The sequence below is a fragment of the Bos javanicus genome, chromosome 23 (genome assembly GCF_032452875.1).
Source record: "Bos javanicus breed banteng chromosome 23, ARS-OSU_banteng_1.0, whole genome shotgun sequence".
Classification (NCBI taxonomy): Eukaryota; Metazoa; Chordata; class Mammalia; order Artiodactyla; family Bovidae; genus Bos; species Bos javanicus.
In genome coordinates this window covers 15,996,526-16,015,382 of record NC_083890.1, presented here as the reverse complement: position 1 = coordinate 16,015,382, position 18,857 = coordinate 15,996,526, and the positions used below count along the sequence as shown (strand labels likewise).

The 18,857-nt window shown below is 45.3% G+C and overlaps 1 protein-coding gene across 12 annotated transcripts in view; it reads left to right on the top strand.

Moving 5' to 3' along the window:
* Nucleotides 1-17,809, top strand: part of TRERF1 (transcriptional regulating factor 1) — a 209,609-nt gene extending 191,800 nt beyond the window's left edge. For 9 of the 12 annotated variants that reach the window (XM_061398184.1, XM_061398183.1, XM_061398188.1 and 6 more), the window contains 3 exons: nt 5,737-5,937; nt 8,514-8,761; nt 14,055-17,809. In XM_061398184.1, the coding sequence (XP_061254168.1) occupies nt 5,737-5,937; nt 8,514-8,761; nt 14,055-14,379 (774 nt within the window). In that variant the 3' untranslated portion in view covers nt 14,380-17,809. The remainder of the gene's footprint in view (nt 1-5,736; nt 5,938-8,513; nt 8,762-14,054) is intronic. The other 3 variants (XM_061398193.1, XM_061398191.1, XM_061398189.1) reach the window with 1 other exon arrangement.
* Nucleotides 17,810-18,857: the final 1,048 nt, after the last annotated feature.

Sequence of the window (18,857 nt, the reverse complement as noted above, 5' to 3'; positions counted from 1 at the left end):
GCAGCCCCCTGGACTGTAGCCTGCCAGGCTCCTCTGTCCATGGAATTCTCCAGGCAAGAATACTAGAGTGAGTTGCCATTTCCTACTCTAGGGGTTCTTCCCAATCCAGGGATCAAGCTCAATATCTCTTGCGTCTCCTGCACTGGCAGGCAGATTCTTTACCATTGTGCCTTCTGGGAAGTTAAAAACACCTGGAGTCATTAAGATTTCAAAGCCTGAGTTCCTAACTAAGAGTTTGATCCCAGCTACAAAATATAAACACGTATATACAGTTATATGTGGACCCAAATATCAAAAAAAAAAAAAATAGACATCTGTAGAATAGAATGGTATTGCCATTCATTTGATGAGAGATGGCAGTATTCTTGTGATCAGGACTGTTGTTGGACTGGCTTAAGTAGTGATGCCTTACATCTGAATAGCCTTTTTCTCATCTGTGGTTAATGTTTAAGAAAGCAGCGTGATCTCTTCTGGTTCAGTCCGCTAAAAGAAATTGAGTCCTCGCTGTGTCCATAGTGCTGTGGGTGAGCCAGGGCTGCTGACTGGCCTCGGCCCCTGCCCCAGGGCATATGTTACCGTTTGGAAGACGTGGCATACCTGAAGAGAAAACTTACCGTGAACTTCAAGTCTTTAAAAACACTGTGAGGTGAAAACCAGAAAGTATTAGATATGACCTTCAGGAATTCTCTCTTATCCAGCTCTTCCAGTCCTCAGGCAGAAGGTTGAGGCCCAGAGAGGGGAAGGGGCTTGCCCATGGTCACACGAGCATTGCTTTCCGAGGGGGTAGACAGTAAATGAGGAAGCACCAAGACTCCCGGCCTGGGAGACCTAAGACCCGGCCCCTAAGCTTACTGCCCTGTAAAATGGGGCCGATGGTTTAGATAACCTGGACGGTCCCTTCCGATTCTGGAATGTTCAGAGTCATGTTTTGGAGGAGAGCAAAATCAGAGGGTATGGTTTCCTAAGGCAGACCTTTGGCTTGGGTGTTACCAAGTGCCCAGGACCGTGCCTGGCATAATATCGGCACTCGGTAAATGTTTGTTGAGTAAATGAGTGAAAATTTTTCCCAGCTAGGAGTCACTCTGGGTCATGGGAGCAATCCCTCTATGAGCTCCCTGGGAGGAGATGGGGTGAACCAGGGGCTTCTGAGCAGAGGAGGGCTGCTGAAGACGGTGTCACTATCGGAGGCAGAGGTGCCATCTGGGGCCAGCAGGCCTTCGTGGGTGTCTGGAAAGGCCCGAGCCAGCGTGTAGCCTCAGACCCAGGAGGAAAGGTTAAGATGGCACTCAGGCACCCCACCTTCTTGGGATTATTTGCCAGGGGCTGGTATTAAGCTGGGAGAACAAAAAGCCATGTGCGTAGATGACTCAGCGCCTGTTTGTTTAGCTGTGCTGGGTCTTTGCTGCCTCACTCAGGCTTTCTGTAGTTGCGGCAAGCTGGGCCTACTCTCTGGTTGTGATGCCCAGGCTTCTCATTGCAGTGGCTTCTCTTGTTGCAGAACATGGGCCCTGGAGCGTGTGGGCTCAGTAGTTATGGCACACGGACTTAGTTGCTCTGCAGCCTGTGGAATCGTCCCAGATCAGGGCTCGAAGCCACGTCCCCTGCATTGGCAGGCAGATTCTTAGCCACTGGACCACCAGGGAAGTCCCACAGTCCACCTTCTGAGGATAGGTTGCCAAGTGGAGATAAAAACCAGGACCCGGCAAAGACAGAGAGGCTGTAGGAAGCACCGTCCTAGGAGGGCGTCCTTCTCTCAGTCCTCAGGGCCTACCTGGGTAGCTCTCCTGACCATGTGTGCTCAGTAATTTATTAAAGGGACAGATGACTATTCCCCCTGGATGGAGCACAGTCCGGAGCTCAGGGACTTCCCCGGGGAGAAGGGTGATGAAGAAGGATGGGGAGTGACTGCTCTTGAGAGGCCAGGGGGTCAGCATAGCACATCGCTCACCTTGTAAGTGACTTGACTTCTGGCCTGAGACCATCACAAGCCTTCCTCTCCCACCCTTTTGGGCAGAAGAGGGGGCCAAGGTGTGCTCTGCTGCGGAGGTGGGAGGGAAGTGCTGATCACACCGTCCTGTCTCCTGCCCAGGCTCCTGCCCCCACTCAGGGTGAATCCGTGGGTCTGACTAGGAGCAAAATTCAGCGCAATTCAAGAAACCAGCTGAGAAATGTAACTGACTTCGGAAGACAGCAGTCAGGGCACCAAGAGCACAGCTCCCCCAGGTCCCCGGCCTGAGTCACCTGCAGCGGGGTCCCCTGACAAGGGGCCTGGGAAACATCCCTCTTCCCTTTGACACAGAAAAGCAGCTGGCTTTAATGGTTTTGAGAGGTTTAAAAGCTCTGTGTTTGAGCTGAAAATCTAAGCCATGCCCAGATGGACAGATGTGCGTCTATGGACATGTGCAGGCAGGCAAGGAGCAGAGGCTGAGATTTTACAATCAGACAGTGCAGGATTTAAATCTCAATTCAGCTTCTTTACCAGCTGTGTGCTCTTGGGAAAATCAGTTCTCTGGCAAATTTCTTATTTGTTTAAAAAATAAAAACTTGTAGGGGATTCCCTGGCGGTCCAGTGGTTAAGATTCCATGTTTTCACTGCCAAAATGCTGAGGGCCCAGGTTCAGTCCTTGGTCAGAGAACTAAGATCCTGCAAGCTGCATGTCATTGCCCACCCCCCCCAAAAAAAAAACAAAGGGAAAAAATAAACAAGAAGAAAAAAAATATGCAGAGATTTTGTGAGAACTAGCTGTGTGTGTGTGGGTGTGGGTGTGTGTGTGTAGTCCCTGATCCAAAGCAGGCCTTCAGTGTGTTATCATCACCAACATCTTTCATTGGTGACTGTAACACTCAAATTTGTGTCATTGAAATTTGGATTATTGAGCATCTGTGTTTTAACTTGTAAATTTCTCATAATATAAATGCCATTTGCAGGCCTGAGAAATAAAAATCTCCTCCTCCTCAACAAATTCTTACTTGGACTCTCAAAGTTTTGAGCACCTTGTATCATATAGAACCATCTCCCAGCCCTGTATTTGCCTGCCTTTCCACCAGGTTTGGAATATTACCAAATGTTTCCTTTTCACAGTACATCAGGAAATGGCCAACTTGTAGATACAGAGTCCTACATGTTAGGGTTTCATCCCGTCTTTGCATCTGTTAGTCACCTTGGTGAGCCCTTTGGCTTGGTGATAAATCATTTTGTGAACATGCATAGATTGCCATTTGAATTAAAACCTGTCTGCATTCCTGAGACGTATATAATCACAGGACAGTATAATTTAGTCTGTAATTTAATGGCTCTATGGAACTTTTTTTCTAAGAGCTTTTAAGCCCAAACAATGGCACAGTGAGAAAATTGTAATTATAACAACTGCCATGAAATAAATGCCATTGTCATTGAAAGTTACTGTGTAATTTACTTTAAATGGTGAGCTGTAGGCCCTGGTCTGCTTAATAACCTGATACTTGACACCACAAAGTTCCAGTTCTGTAAAGGAATGGAGTGAACCGGTGGGGTTTGACATAACATGGTTTTACCTAAAATTCTTGAGATTGGAAGGTGGTGGATTCATACGAGACTAAGGCCATTTAAGTGAAATCAACCTGTCTGTTCTAAACTGGTAAGAGACTATAAGTTTATATCACAAATCACTCTGTAAAATAAATTAAGCCTATATCTGAATTCATTGAAGTCTTTCAGCAAATGTAATCATTACTGAGTAATCCTAATTAACCACTGGAAACTGGGATAATTTCTTAAGTATACCCTATTAATACATAGTCTCAAATAGGCATATATAGCATACTGTGAGTGAATGAGTATTAGTTGCTCAGTCATGTCCAGCTTTTTGCAACCCCATGGACTGTAGCCTGCCAGGCTCCTCTGTCCATAGAATTCTCCAGGCAAGAATACTGGAGTAGGTAGCCATTCCCTTCAGGGGGTCTTCCCGACTCAGGGATTGAACCCGGGTCTCTCACACCGTAGGCAGATGCTTTACCGTCTGAGCCACCAGGGAAGCCCCATATACCATATTAAATAAGGCTAAAACTGAAAGAGTGAGGAGTGTGCTAAATGCCCATATTACTGGGATTGTCTTTCACTCCCATCTCCAATCCAGACTGGAAAAAGAAAGCTGGTGGTTTCTGGATCCCAGGAGTTCTGGCTTCCGGGTTCTAAGACTCATAGGCTCAACCAGCATTACATCACTGTCCAGGGTAAACCAAACTGGAGCCCACATGCTTCAAGCAGTGGGCGTGCAGAGAGCCCAGCAGAAACCAGTGACCCATCAGGGAGGGAGGCAGTGGCCACCCCCATGTTGTTTCCTCATTTGTTAAACAGGCGGACTGTTTACAGTCTATCAAATGACAAAGCAAATGTGAAAGCACTTCATACACCATGAAGTGCTGTAAAACAGAAGCTGAAATGAGGCTGCTGGAACACAGAGTTCCCATCCTTGGTCCTCAGTCCTTCTAGGCCCTGGGAGCAAGCCCTCCTCAGCCCGCCTCCTCATGCGGATGGAAATTGTAAAATAGGGCACTCAGTTCAATAAAAGGGCCGCCCGGGTTCCTGCCCTCCCTCCCAGCCCACCCAGTACCTCCTCCAGGCTGCTCCTTTAACTGTCTTGTTAACTTCAAGGATGGTCAGGATCTTCTGCGTAATTCATCTCGTTGCTGTTCTGAAGTAGACGGAGGGGACACAGTTGCAGAGAAGATAATTATTCATAGAAATATTTTTCTTGTTCTTTTTTATAGAGTGCCTTGGAAAGGCATTTCTTCAAGAGCCTATGACCAGAAACAAGCAAACAAAAAAACATGAGAAGTAAAAGGAAATAACCAATCCCCTTCCATTTCTGCCCCTTTTCAGAGCCATTGTGGTTCACTCTTTGATCCTATATTCTGACAAGAACAGAGCAGGAACGCATCAGAATGCCATGGGTCATGTGCCTGCCAAAGGTCAAATCAATATCTTGGGCGTCTTGCAAGGAAGTGTGATAGAAAGCCTTTAAAAACAAACCATGGGTGGAGGGGACATATGTATACCTATGGCTGATTCATGTTGATGTATGGCGGAAACCAACATAATAGTGAAAAGCATTTATCCTTCAATTAAAAATAAATTAATTAAACAAACAAACATGGGGACTTCCCTGGTGATCCAATGGCTGAGACTCCACGCTCCCAAAGCAGGGGGCCCAGGTTTGATCCATGGTCAGGGATCAAGCCTGCAACTAGAGAGCCCTCGAGCCACAATGAAGACCAGGTGCAGCCAAAATAAGTAGCAAGCTTAAAAAAAATGATAGGGCTTTGGTCTCTGCCCAGCGGAGTTCCACGGTGTCATTGCTGCTTGAAAACCCTTCTTACTCCCTTGGAAGGCAGAGCAGCTACAAGTGGGGCAGCCTGCCTGGGTTTTGGTCGATGTCATGTTCTACTGGTCTCCAACAAGGGAGAGAAACTCTACATAGAAAAATCTCTCCCGTCTGCCTTAGCATTTTTTTTTTTAAGTAAGTGATGAGGGGACCCAGAGTGGGCCTCGGGGACTTGGTTGCTCTCAGAATTCCAGGTGTCCAGTGACCAACCTTGTCCCTTCTGAGAGGCCTCTGCCAGACACTCCCTCATGCACAAAGATGCCGACACAGCCCCAGCGTCCAGGCCCTCTTTGCTGGCCCCTGGGTTCTGTTCATCACTAAAAATGTCATTTGGGGGGGTTTCCCCCTTTCTCTTGTATTCCCTTAACACCAGACGAGTGAAGAAGATGAAGAGGTAGAGGAGGAGGAGGATCCGGAAGAAGACAGGAAATCCACAAGAGAAGAGGAGAGTGAATTGCCCAAGTCCCCGGAGCCGCCGCAGGGCCCGGTCCTGGCTCCCGCAGAGGGGCCGCCCCTGCAGGCCCTGGGCCAGCCCTCGGGCTCCTTCATCTGTGAAATGCCCAACTGCGGGGCGGTAAGTGTCTCCGCGTACTCAGAGGCTCTGGGACTGGTGAGAGCCGTGCGCACAGCCGGCTTAAAGAGATGATGCCTTTTACAAAGGAGGGTGCTCTTCCAGCAGTGAAAGCTGGGCAGAGAGAATCCACGTAGCCAGGCTTTTCTTTCTTTCATCCATTTACTTGTTTGGCCCACAGATATTTCTGGAGTCAAGCAGAGTCAAACACTGCCAATGCTCAGAGGACGCAAGTCCTTTCCTGGCCTCAGGAAGCAGGTGATTCAGGCTGTGCAGCGGCCTTGGCCTCCAGAACTCACACTTCCTGTTTCTTGGTGCCTCCCGACTCCTCTGAGCTGTCGCACCAGGCGTGCTCTGGAAACATGCATTGGAATGCCGTGAGAGAGCCCCCAGAGGAGTCTCTTTTTATGGCATAATTACAAAGATTTGGCTGAAGTTTATCTTTGTACTCTTTGAGGGAAGGGAAAAAAAAAGATTTACTAAGCAAATTAATCATGTAAACAGGCTGAAAGCGTGTCTGTTTAATTACTTAACCTAGTACTTTTTATTAATAAGTACGTTAGAAGCATCATCTTGCTAAAATAAAACCAATTCCCATTTGATCATTCGTAGTGCTAAAGCCTTACAGAATCTGTACTGGCTGATGTAAGACTGTGTATTTTGAAGAATAGATTTTTTAAATTGTTAACTTCGGACTGTCAGTCATCCACTGGTCTCCTGTGACGTGAAAGTCACTCAGTTGTGTCCGACTCGTGCGACCCCATGGGCTGTAGCTCTGTCCATGGAATTTTCCAGGCAAGAATACTGAAGTGGGTTGCCATTTCCTTCTCCAGGCCAGTGGTTTCCTACTCATCTGAGTTGCTGAGCTTTTCTCAGATCAGGTTTCTTAAAGCTGTACACAACTGTACAGGCAAGTTCTAGAGGTATTATGCAAAAAAAATTAGAACATATGATTCATTTCATATGAAGCCCTGTTTCCCCCAAGTTAGTGCTTATTTCTGCTTGTGTGTTACATAGGGTAACACACTTTTCCAGAGTGTATTGAATGCTGTTTATTGAGTCTGTCACTTAGATGAAGATAGCAGCAGTCTTTCAAATATTTTAGACTCTAAAGCTGAAATTTACTTGATTCACATCTAAGAAAAAAATTAAGAAGTAAAAAAAAAAATGATATATACATCTTGCATTACCTTTGAAGAGAACATAAATTGCTAGCTTGTTTCTGTCTTTGATGTTTAAAGACCTAGATGCTTCACTCCATCATTACCGTACTGTATAGAACACTTCCATTCAAAAAGTGACTTTAAATGACGGTATTTTTGGTGAATTTGTTTAGAAATTGGTTGCTTTCTCAGTTCACAGTTTGGGTCTACAGTAAATTCTTTACTGTGAGGGGAATCATCTTTTACTTTACCCAATCAAAAATGCTCAGCGGGATGAATGTTTTTTCATGACTTCAAAAAAACAACAGGGGGAAAAAAAAGTGTGTTGGTTTTATTCGTTGCCTAACCGTGGAAGTTTTGGTTGCTAAATCAACCAAAGATTTTTTCCCCCTGCAAGACTATAAACAGAACTCATGAACTTAACACAGCAACCGTCTGTGGCCGGGTGGTTCAGTGAGTACTCACATTAGCTGGTGCATTTAGCGATTTGGAAGTCAGGGCACTAGGAATTCGGGGGGTGGATCACTTCCCTTTACAACAGTGAATCTCACTGGGGAATGATCTTGTTCCACATGAACATTTGGCAGTGTCCAGAGGGAGACATTTTTGTCACATCTGGGGAGGTGCTCCTGACATCTGGTGGGTGGAGGCCAGGGATGCTGCTAAACACCCCATGATGCAAAGGACAGCCCCACAACAAACAGTCATCCAGCCCAAAATGTCAGCAATACTGAGGTTGGGAAACCATGCTTTACGGCAGACTTCAAAAGACTGAGTCATTCCCCTTTTTATCATCCTGCAGTGAAATTTGGGGGTCTGAAATGTGGCTTTAGCACTGGGCTACTGACTGGGGCTTAGGTATAACATAGAATAGAGCAGAGCAGCTAATCAGTGTTTTCAGAGCCATGTCTCTTAGGCTTCTAGGGATTCCTAGGGGAGACAGATAGAGCTGAGCAAATAGACCCACTTCTGGGATGCTGTCTCTTTCAGCCAGAGCACCTCTGCTTTTAACTTTGAGCTTTTGAATAAGATTTTTTAAGTTTAAAAAAAAAAGGAAAGAGGAGGGGAAAATAAAGGGGAAAAAGTGGAAGGAAGTTTCTGGCTGAAAAAAATATTGGAAAGCTGGTTCAGACCCCTTCATTCTATAGATGGAAAAAATAAGGCATTCAGAGGGGAGATGGCCCAATGACCTCCGTGTGTGTTGGAGGCTCTGGGTTGAGCCCCCAGTCTTTGGTCGTAACAATGATTGTTGTTGTTGTTGGCACAGTGTTTGTGGTTGTGGTATTTGATCTCTGCTTTCTGTGGCATTTGCCCAGAGTTTGCTTATGTAAAACCCCTGTGCCTTGTCATTAGACTCTGTTTCAAGTATCCCATGTTCTACCGATGAGTAACTAATAACCCTAATTTCCTTTTCAGGACTGTAGATGTCATGTCACTCCCTTTCTTCCCCAGGTGTTCAGCTCCCGGCAGGCACTGAACGGCCACGCCCGCATCCATGGTGGCACCAACCAGGTGACCAAAGCTCGGGGCACTGTTCCCTCTGGGAAGCAGAAGCCTGGCAGTGCCCAGAGTGGGTACTGCTCGGTGAAGAGCTCACCCTCCCACAGCACCACCAGCGGCGAGACAGACCCCACCACCATCTTCCCCTGCAAAGAGTGCGGCAAGTAGGTAGAATTTGGCCAGGGACTGGATCTAAGTGTGTGATGAATAAGGCCACTGTGGGGTCTGGGCCAGGGTAGTCTAAAATGTCTCCAGGTAGAAAAAGAACCCAGACTCTCCAGTTTTTTCTCATACCATCCTTGGGGTCGGCATGGTACATCGTGGCAGGTGGACCTTGTCTCTGACTCAGAATATGGTCCTTCTGATGTCCTAAATGAAATTGAAGAAAGTAGGGAAAACCACTAGACCATTCAGGTATGACCTAAATCAAATCCTTTATGATTATACAGTAGAAATAAGAAATAGATTTAAGGGCCTAGATCTGATAGATAGAGTGCCTGATGAACTATGGACTGAGGTTCGTGACATTGTACAGGAGACAGGGATCAAGACCATCCCCATGGAAAAGAAATGCAAAAAAGCAAAATGGCTGTCTGGGGAGGCCTTACAAGTAGCTGTGAAAAGAAGAGAAGCGAAAAGCAAAGGAGAAAAGGAAAGATATAAGCATCTGAATGCAGAGTTCCAAAGAATAGCAAGAAGAGATAAGAAAGCCTTCCTCAGCGATCAATGCAAAGAAATAGAGGAAAACAACAGAATGGGGAAGACTAGAGATCTCTGTAAAGTTTAAAAATAAAATAAAATTTTAAAAAAAAGAAAAGAAAATTAGAGATACCAAGGGAACATTTCATGCAAAGATGGGCTCTATAAAGGACAGAAATGGTATGGACCTAACAGAAGCAGAAGATATTAAGAAGAGGTGGCAAGAATACACAGAAGAACTGTACAAAAAAGATCTTCACGTCCCAGATAATCACAATGGTGTGATCACTGACCTAGAGCCAGACATCCTGGAATGTGAAGTCAAGTGGGCCTTAGAAAGCATCACTACGAACAAAGCTAGTGGAGGTGATGGAATTCCAGTTCAGCTATTTCAAATCCTGAAAGATGATGCTGTGAAAGTGCTGCACTCAATATGCCAGCAAATTTGGAAAACTCAGCAGTGGCCACAGGACTGGAAAAGGTCAGTTTTCATCCCGATCCCAAAGAAAGGCAATGCCAAAGAATGCTCAAACTACCGCACAGTTACACTCATCTCACACGCTAGTAAAGTAATGCTCAAAATTCTCCAAGCCAGGCTTCAGCAATATGTGAACCGTGAACTTCCTGATGTTCAAGCTGATTTTAGAAAAGGCAGAGGAACCAGAGATCAAATTGCCAACATCCACTGGATCATGGAAAAAGCAAGAGAGTTCCAGAAAAACATCTATTTCTGCTTTATTGACTATGCCAAAGCCTTTGACTGTGTGGATCACAATAAACTGTGGAAAATTCTGAAAGAGATGGGAATACCAGACCACCTGACCTGCCTCTTGAGAAATCTGTATGCAGGTCAGGAAGCAACAGTTAGAACTGGACATGGAACAACAGACTGGTTCCAAATAGGAAAAGGAGTACGTCAAGGCTGTATATTGTCACCCTGTTTATTTAACTTATTTGCAGAGTACATCATGAGAAACACTGGACTGGAAGAAACACAAGCTAGAATCAAGATTGCCAGGAGAAATATCAATAACCTCAGATATGCAGATGACACCACCCTTATGGCAGAAAGTGAAGAGGAACTCAAAAGCCTGTTGATGAAAGTGAAAGTGGAGAGTGAAAAAGTTGGCTTAAAGCTCAACATTCAGAAAACGAAGATCATGGCATCTGGTCCCATCAATTCATGGGAAATAGATGGGAAAACATTGGAAACAGTGGCAGACTTTATATTTTGGGTCTCCAAAATCACTGCAGATGGTGACTGCAGCCATGAAATTAAAAGACGCTTACTCCTTGGAAGGAAAGTTATGTCCAACCTAGATAGCATATTGAAAACCAGAGACATTACTTTGCCAACAAAGGTCCATCTAGTCAAGGCTATGGTTTTTCCTATGGTCATGTACGGATGTGAGAGTTGGACTGTGAAGAAGGCTGAGTGCCGAAGAATTGATGCTTTTGAACTGTGGTGTTGGAGAAGACTCTTGAGAGTCCCTTGGACTGCAAAGAGATCCAACCAGTCCATCCTAAAGGAGATCAGCCCTGGGATTTCTTTGGAAGGAATGATGTTAAAGCTGAAACTCCAGTATTTTGGCCACCTCATGAGAAGAGTTGACTCATTGGAAAAGACTCTGATGCTGGGAGGGACTGGGGGCAGGAGGAGAAGGGGACGACAGAGGATGAGATGGCTGGATGGCATCACCGACTCAATGGAAGTGAGTCTGAGTGAACTCCGGGAGTTGGTGATGGATAGGGAGGCCTGGCGTGCTGCGATTCATGGGGTCGCAAAGAGTCGGACACGACTGAGCCAACTGAACTGAACTGAACTGAACTGAAACTCTAATAAGGATGGACATCATCAGAGAGCAGATCTCTAGTGACAGAACTTCACTCTTTTCCAGAAATGATGGATGGGACTGATTCCCACCTCTTCCCTTCACACCGAAACCATATTCACCAGGACTGCTCTCTTTGCATCCCTGCCCAGTGATTTGAGAATGGCTCTAAAACATCTAGTCAGGAACTCTCTGTAGCAGAAATGGCTTTTCTAGCACCACTGATGACTCCTGCACCCGGGGCAGACATCACTAATCAATTGCTACGCTCTTTGCTACTGTATTAAGTTAAGACTCCAATGCTTTTCAGTCCTTTAAATCCTCATGCTTCAAGCAGGCACAACCAGTTGATCAGACTTGATCCATGAGAGAAAACCTATTTGTCATCTCTGCCCTTTTAAGTATAATTTAAAACAGTGAAAAGGGCGAAACTGACAATGGGCAGTAATAACAGCCAACCTTTACTGAGCACTTGATTTTGTCACATACTTTATGTGCCTGAGCTCTTCTAATCCCCACACAAAAACTCCATGTGATGCAGATACTATTTTATCCTTGGTTTACAAATAAGGACTGAACATTAATTAAATTGATGTGCCCCAGGTCACACCCCCAGAAAGAGCAGAACGGAGATTTGAAGCCGTCAGTGTTCAGATACAGAGCCTGGGTGTCTGACCACTGTTCCATCCCATGGGTTTGCTTTGTTTGCTTATTTATCACTGGTAAGATACACACAGTCCCCTCCCACAGCATCCGGTATAGAATTCCAGTTTATTTCTCAGTGAGTCTGCTAAGAGGGGTTGTCACAAGTGACTTCCTTTAGGAGCCTTACCAAGTTGCTCTTCCTGTAACCTGCAATGCTGCAGACACGCAGGGTTACCTGGAGAGGTGCCCACCAGGTAGCTGCCAGAACTCTACCAAGGGAACATCCTTGGTTATATGAGTGAGGCCACCGAGGACCTCTGTTTATAATATTCATCCTCATGGAATATTTCAGGCATTTTGCTTCCATTTATCAGTTACTCAGTGCTTGCCTGGCATTGTTTGAAAGGATGTTTACATGTATTAATTTATTCCTCAGCCCAGTACGTACTCTTAGCCTTAGGTCAGTGGCACCTGCGAGGTGAGTTGGAACCAGCAGCTCTCTTCCTGCAGAGATGGGGAGACATTTAGGATGGGCCCCCTCCTCGGGGCTCTAATGTCCTCCAGAGCCAGGGCATGATGCCATCTTCATGTCACCAAGAAATAAGGGAGCCCCTGGATTGACCATCAGCCTTATTTACTTGGAACAATGAAACCTCCTTAGTCTGACTTCCATCTACTTGCCCTGGGGTGGAAGAGAGAGGCAGAAAAGAGGGTCACACCAGTGTCTTCTGCAGGGAACCAGCACCCTCTGCTCACTTCCCCCAGACAGGCAGCAACGCCTTACTCCACTAGGTGGCAGCAAAGGACAGAACGACCAGAACTAAGTGTTTCCGGCTCTTTCAGTGACTTTCGCTGTTTTCTTGTCCTGTTTTTATGTTGTTTGGGATCTTTTTCAAGCATAACTCCAGTTAAGATTTTATGGAAAATAAAAATATTTTTTATGGTTTTCCACACTAACATCAGGCAAATGTTTGCAGAATGCTTCTTTTAGCTGCTGAAATTATGTTCATCACATTAGACAGTTTTCAGTGTCATGTGGTGATTCATCAACTCTGTTCTAAGACACAGGTCTTACAAATCAGGTCTTTTTTTCCTTTATGAGCTCAGGAATGAATATTTATGCTACCCACCCTCCCCTAAAACAGGCAGCCTCACCTCTGGACAAATGTTCTCTGGAAAAGGTCCAGAGAGAAATATTTTAGGCTTTGCAGGCCATTCTGTCTCTGTCACAGCTACTCAGCTCTGCCATTTTAGTGCAGAAATAGCCATAGACGATACATAAACAGAGAGACATGGCTGTATTCCCAGAAAACTTTATTTACAAAAGCAGGCAGCGTATGGGATTTGGCCACTGACCGTGGTTGGCAGACCCCTCGTCCCAGGATTTCTCAACCTGGGTCTGACGATTCCTTGTTTGGGGTAGAGGGCCTGCCCTCAATATGGTAGAATGTTTAGTGACATCCCTGGCCTCTACCCCACTCAAAGCCAGAAGTGCCAGCACCACCCAACTGTGACCATTAGAAATATCTCCAGACGTTACTCCCTGGGAGGCAGACCCACCCTCAGCTGAGAACCACTGTCTCATTCGAAAGCTAACAGGAACCAACTGTGATATATGATGGCCAAAACAAGAAGGGATCTTGGGTAAAGAGGACTGCTCGGTGCAGAAGTCAAGTACAGTGAAGACCGAGGTGGGGCTGTTGGATTTGGCCACACAATTACTAGCGAGCGATCTCGAGCACTCGGGCTGAGCATAGGGGACGGTGCTCCACTTGGAGAGTGTGGAGGACGGACGAGCAGTCCGTGTCTGCAGAGACCCCCTGGAATTTTGACAGGAAGAACAGGATTGGAGGCCAGAGGCAGGGGAGGGGTGGTTTTATGGTGGGAACCAGCGGAGCTGGGCTGCATGATTTGGGGATTCTCAGTTGGTTGAGAGGGCTTACTTAGCAATGGAGATAGAAAGAGGGAAGAGAAGGAGGGAAAGGGGCGTGGGCCCAGGCCACAGGTGGACAGGAAAGCTTTGAGAATTCATCCTCCATTGTCACAGGGAGAAAGCCCAACACACATAAATGTGTTCCTGTCCCCATCTTCTTCCCTTGGAGAGAAGAGAGGTGACAGGTCACTGGGGGAGGAGGTCTTGGGAGCTAAGGAGACCAGAACACTGTCACACCACCCCAAAGCAGGCATCAGACCACACACCCACTGTTCCCTTAGGACCCCTTGGATTTCCAAGAACTCTGATGCTCTAAATGTCTCATGCTTCTTTTTCTCATTTTTATAGAGTCTTCTTCAAGATCAAAAGCCGAAATGCACACATGAAAACTCACAGACAGCAGGAGGAACAGCAGAGGCAGAAAGCGCAGAAGGCGGCGTTCGCGGCCGAGATGGCAGCCACAATCGAGAGGACTACGGGGCCGGTGGGGCCGCAGGGGCTGCTGCCCCTGGACCAGCTGAGTCTGATCAAACCCATCAAGGACGTGGACCTCCTCGACGACGACGTCGTCCAGCAGCTAGGAGGCGTCATGGCAGAGGCCGAGGTCGTGGACACCGGTCTCCTCCTGGATGATCAGGCTTCAGTTTTGCTTCAGGGTGACACGGAACTCTAAAGGCCCCGCGTGTCGCTTTGAGACAGCGAAAACCCACAGCCTCCAGCCTCCTTCATCAGGACACTGGGACTGCCCGCTTGTTTTGTAATCATTTTAAACTACCTGTTTAAAAAGTGGTCTTTTTTTTTTTCCAGGTTTAGAAACAAATCGGTTTTTTCTTTTCTTTTTATTTAAAAACAATTGTTTTTATGGGCGGTTGGGGGGAATAAATAATTGGCACAATTCTACTTTAAGATGTGTTTCATCTGGGCTAGGCTACATTCCCAAGAACTCATTCCTGGCTGGGAATGAACTTGACATTCATGTTCTTTTGCTTTTTAGATGCCAACCATCCTGGTTGCCTTCTGTCCCAAAGCTTGCGTGAGTGAGCGAGTGTGTGTGTGTGTGTTTGTGTGTGTGTAAAGCAGGCTGCTTTCTTTCTGCTGGGGCCTTGGACCATCCTTCCCCACCAACAGTCATTTTTGTGTTGACCTCATTCCACAGTTGGCAGTGAACCTGGCATCTTTGCTGGGAGACCCTGCTAGGAAGTAGCTTTCCATTGAGCAAAGTCAGCCTTGTGTTCCACGGCTTTCTTCCAGCATACACATCATTGGAAGAGTTGACCAAATGTAAAAATAATTTTTCTGCCTGCCCTGCCCATCACTCAGCCTGGCTCTAAAAACTGAGTACTGTATCATTTCAGGCTTTCCCTCCCGGACAGTGGTTTACTGAGAAGGTGGTTCATAGAGCAAGCATGTCCTCTTCCCAGTTCCCTGAGGACCGGTTGACTCCAATTCACCAATTGGCAGAGGCATACTTTGGCCTGAGCTGACTGACTGCAAGTCCGTCTAGAGGAAAATAACCCCAACTATTAAGTTGCCAGGGTTGTTTTTAGGGGAAGATAGTCAAGGAGCACAGATTAAAGTATCTAGAATGCCAAGCAGTCTTCTTTTGCCCAAAAACTAGCTCAGAAGAGCCCGTTCCTTTTTGCCACACTGTTAATGGTCTGTGGGGTTCCAAGTTACTCTGTGCCACTTGGAAGCACTATGAAACCTGATTCACTGGGATTCTGCTGCTACGCATCTGTGCAGGACCGAAGTTTACTTTGACGCTAACTCTGAGTTTTCCTAACTCTGGGTTTTCTAGCAAATCTGATGGTGAATACAAGGGAAATAGCATTAAAGGCCAACAAAAACAGTTTCAGATGCCCCTTTGGCTCCATTGTTTGCATTCAAACAGTGAATTTTTCATTAAAGTCATTTACCAAAGCTCTTCTAGAATTCTCCAAGCAACATAACTCTGCTCTGCCTCCTGTCCCTGCCGGCAGGGCTGCTGTTTGTACTTGACGGTATTAAACCTGTAATCCTTCAAAAATGGCTTTCAGCTCAGGCTTTTGAGCTGAGTCAGACTGCTCTCTGGCCTCCGTCAGGGCAAACGAGTGCACGCCTTCAGACTGGAATGCGGTCCCAGCTCAGAGCTGACGCGTCTGGCTGGTGACTTCTGAGCAGGGGGCTTTCCGGCCTTCCCCCACCCCAGGTAGGCTGATGCCCCAGCTCCTGCAGGCGTGGCAACCCTGCCAGGGCACTTTGCTGACACAGTAACTAGCTTGACGTGAAGGAGGATGTCAGTGGAAGGATGAGGATAGGAACAAAGCATCGTTTACGTTGTCTCTGCAAAAGCGTTTAGCGGGCAGCCACGACCCACAGCGGCCCCACGCAGGCAGTGTCCTCTGAATCTCAGGAAAGCCATGGACAGAAGATCAATACAATGGTTCCTTTCATGCCATCATTTCTGTTCTCAGAAAAAAAGAGGTCTTGCAAGTTTCCTTTACCTTTTTTTTTTAGGGAGGGAAATAACGTGTCATTTGCTGCCATTTCTGACAAGTTATTCTGTGTTTGAGTTCAGAACTGCCTGGGCAGGGCATCAGCTTTGTGGCAGAACTATTTGAGAACCGTACTAAGTGTAATACCAGCTGATCCCATCTGCCCAGTGACTACTTCCCTCCACACGTGGGTATATGAGAGGGTTCTGGAAGGGTTCTGTGGATCTCTGAGAGTTTATCTGGCAAAGGAGCAGACACCCAGGAAAAATGTTTATAAAGCAAATGTATGCATTCTGCTTGGAGATTTGCCCGGCTGTTCCAGTTTAAAACATTAAAATAAACTGAGTTGCCAAGGCAAAAATATAATGCACAATTTAGTTTTGACTTTCCATGCAGTATACCTTAAGCATTTTTGACTTGAAATAACCAAAGAACTCCTCCTTGACGAGACAGTTCACTTTGCTGAATTAGTTTTTTTCTTCACAGTATTAGCGTAGAGGATTGACTTCATAGTACAATATTGCACTTATTTTTTTTTCTGAAATGATTCTGCCTGCATGTACGTGTTGTGTTTTAGTTCCCCACCCCCATCTCTCCTTACCCCAAAGAACTTTTCTTCCCGATGGTTTATGTCTTCAACCCGTTACTGTTTACTATCAGATAGTTTTTCATTAGTGAATTTAGACCTCTTTGAGAAAGCTTGTATATAAAAAGTTAAAAGATATATTTTATGGAAAAACCCATCTTATTTTCAAATATATTTAACTGCTGTTCTATTTTATTAGAGGAAGGTTGTAAATATTTTCTAGGAGTTCTATTGTAAAGAAAAGTATTTTTGAAAAAAATTAATGTAATAAAAACGAAAACATTTTTAAATGGTGGTTGTGATTGCTTCCTGTTCTGGCTTCGTTGTGTTCTATTCACAGGAAATGTTTTGCATGCCTTGCCATGTTAGGATGTAATTTATTCCGGTTTGCACTATTTTTAGTTGACATCATAATATCTAATGTGCTTCACTGTATTTTCCCCGGGAATGCAGGTCCCTTGGTCCATATCAAAAGCACTATGTATAGCATATTCATACCTTTTTCTTTTGTAACGTGTGTATTTTTAATAAGGATTTTATGTAACATTTTGGCAAAAAAAGAGGACAGTATTTTCTAGTGAATTTTATAATACATTTTGCTAAAAATGTTTCTTCCTAGGTCAGTTTTTGTTAAGGTGAACCAAAAGTCTTATTTTCCCAGGGGTTTAACAAAAAAGTTTGAAGCTTGAAAGCAAAGTTATATTTAAACATCATATGTAACAAATAAATAAAGATGTTTTATAGACTTGTCCTCAAAAGTTGCATTCCTTAAAATACAAAAACAACTAGGGCATTCTAGGTTGGTTCCCCCTGAGTGATGAGCATTTTTTTTTAAATTGCCACAATACTATTTTTCAGAAAGCCAGGAGAATTTTACTTAAAAGTTTCCAGCCATTAGCCTTCTCAGAAATTTATTACAGTTCTTATAGATAGGCATTCATCAGAGATGTAACCAAATAGACACTGTCATATTTATTTGTGAAAACCTGATTCAATATTGCATCAGCTGCTCTGAAAATAAAATGTTATCTTTTTGAGTTTCATTTGGCTTAACATTCCTTCTTTTTTAGCTGCTGAAGTGACTTCTCAATGCTAATTTACCATTAGCTGGTTTCTAGAGACCGGTTTAGAGGGGTGTTGATCAGATCTAATGCTCATATAAGTGCCCCCACCCCCACTCTGGAGGCCAAGCTGAACATTTCTGCTTCTCCAAGCAGTGGATGAGCCATGTGAAGGGTTGATGGTCTCTAACCCGCAGCAGTCACAGTGCCGTTTCAGGCAGTTCAGTAATACACGAGTTATCTCACAAGGAACCGCCAACAAAATCCAGCCCACCCTGATTTATAGGCATGGCTAATCTCAATTTCCAAATTCTAAAAGGTGTGTTTACTTTTTAATACTCAACAGCAAAGTTCGGAAGAAATCTGAAATTCTGGATTTTATACAGAACTTGATTTAAGTGGGGCATAGCTGTTCCAGACCTTGATCCTCTACATGCTTTGGGGATTTTATACTTTTAATTTGGGCAATTCTGGTCCTGTACCAAAGAAAACAGCTCTTCCTTTACAAACACTGTGCGTTTAGCCAGTGTTGGACATTTAAATTCTGCTTCCAGAGGCTCAGGTGTCCAATCTGAAGATTTTAAGTTTTTCATTCATTACAAATCTAGCAGGCACTATTCTATGCTGTATTACACATGGGGGAGTTGAGTGGACAAAGAGGACTGTGACATCATTCCTGCCTGCATGCCAAGGCATTTAATACTTGAAAAAAACATATAGTGTCTTGGGAACAGATCCAAGTCCACCAGTGGGAAGAGCAAAGCTCATGGTTTATTACTATTACTGAACCATCTCACCATCACCCACATGCTGCTAAGTCGCTTCAGTCGTGTCCGACTCTGTGCGACCCCATAGACGGCAGCCCACCAGGCTTCCCCGTCCCTGGGACTCTCCAGGCAAGAACACTGGAGTGGGTTGCCATTTCCTTCTCCAATGCATGAAAGTGAAAAGTCAAAGTGAAGTTGCTCAGTCGTGTCCGACTCTAGCGACCCCATAGACTGCAGCCTACCAGGCTCCTCTGTCCATGGGA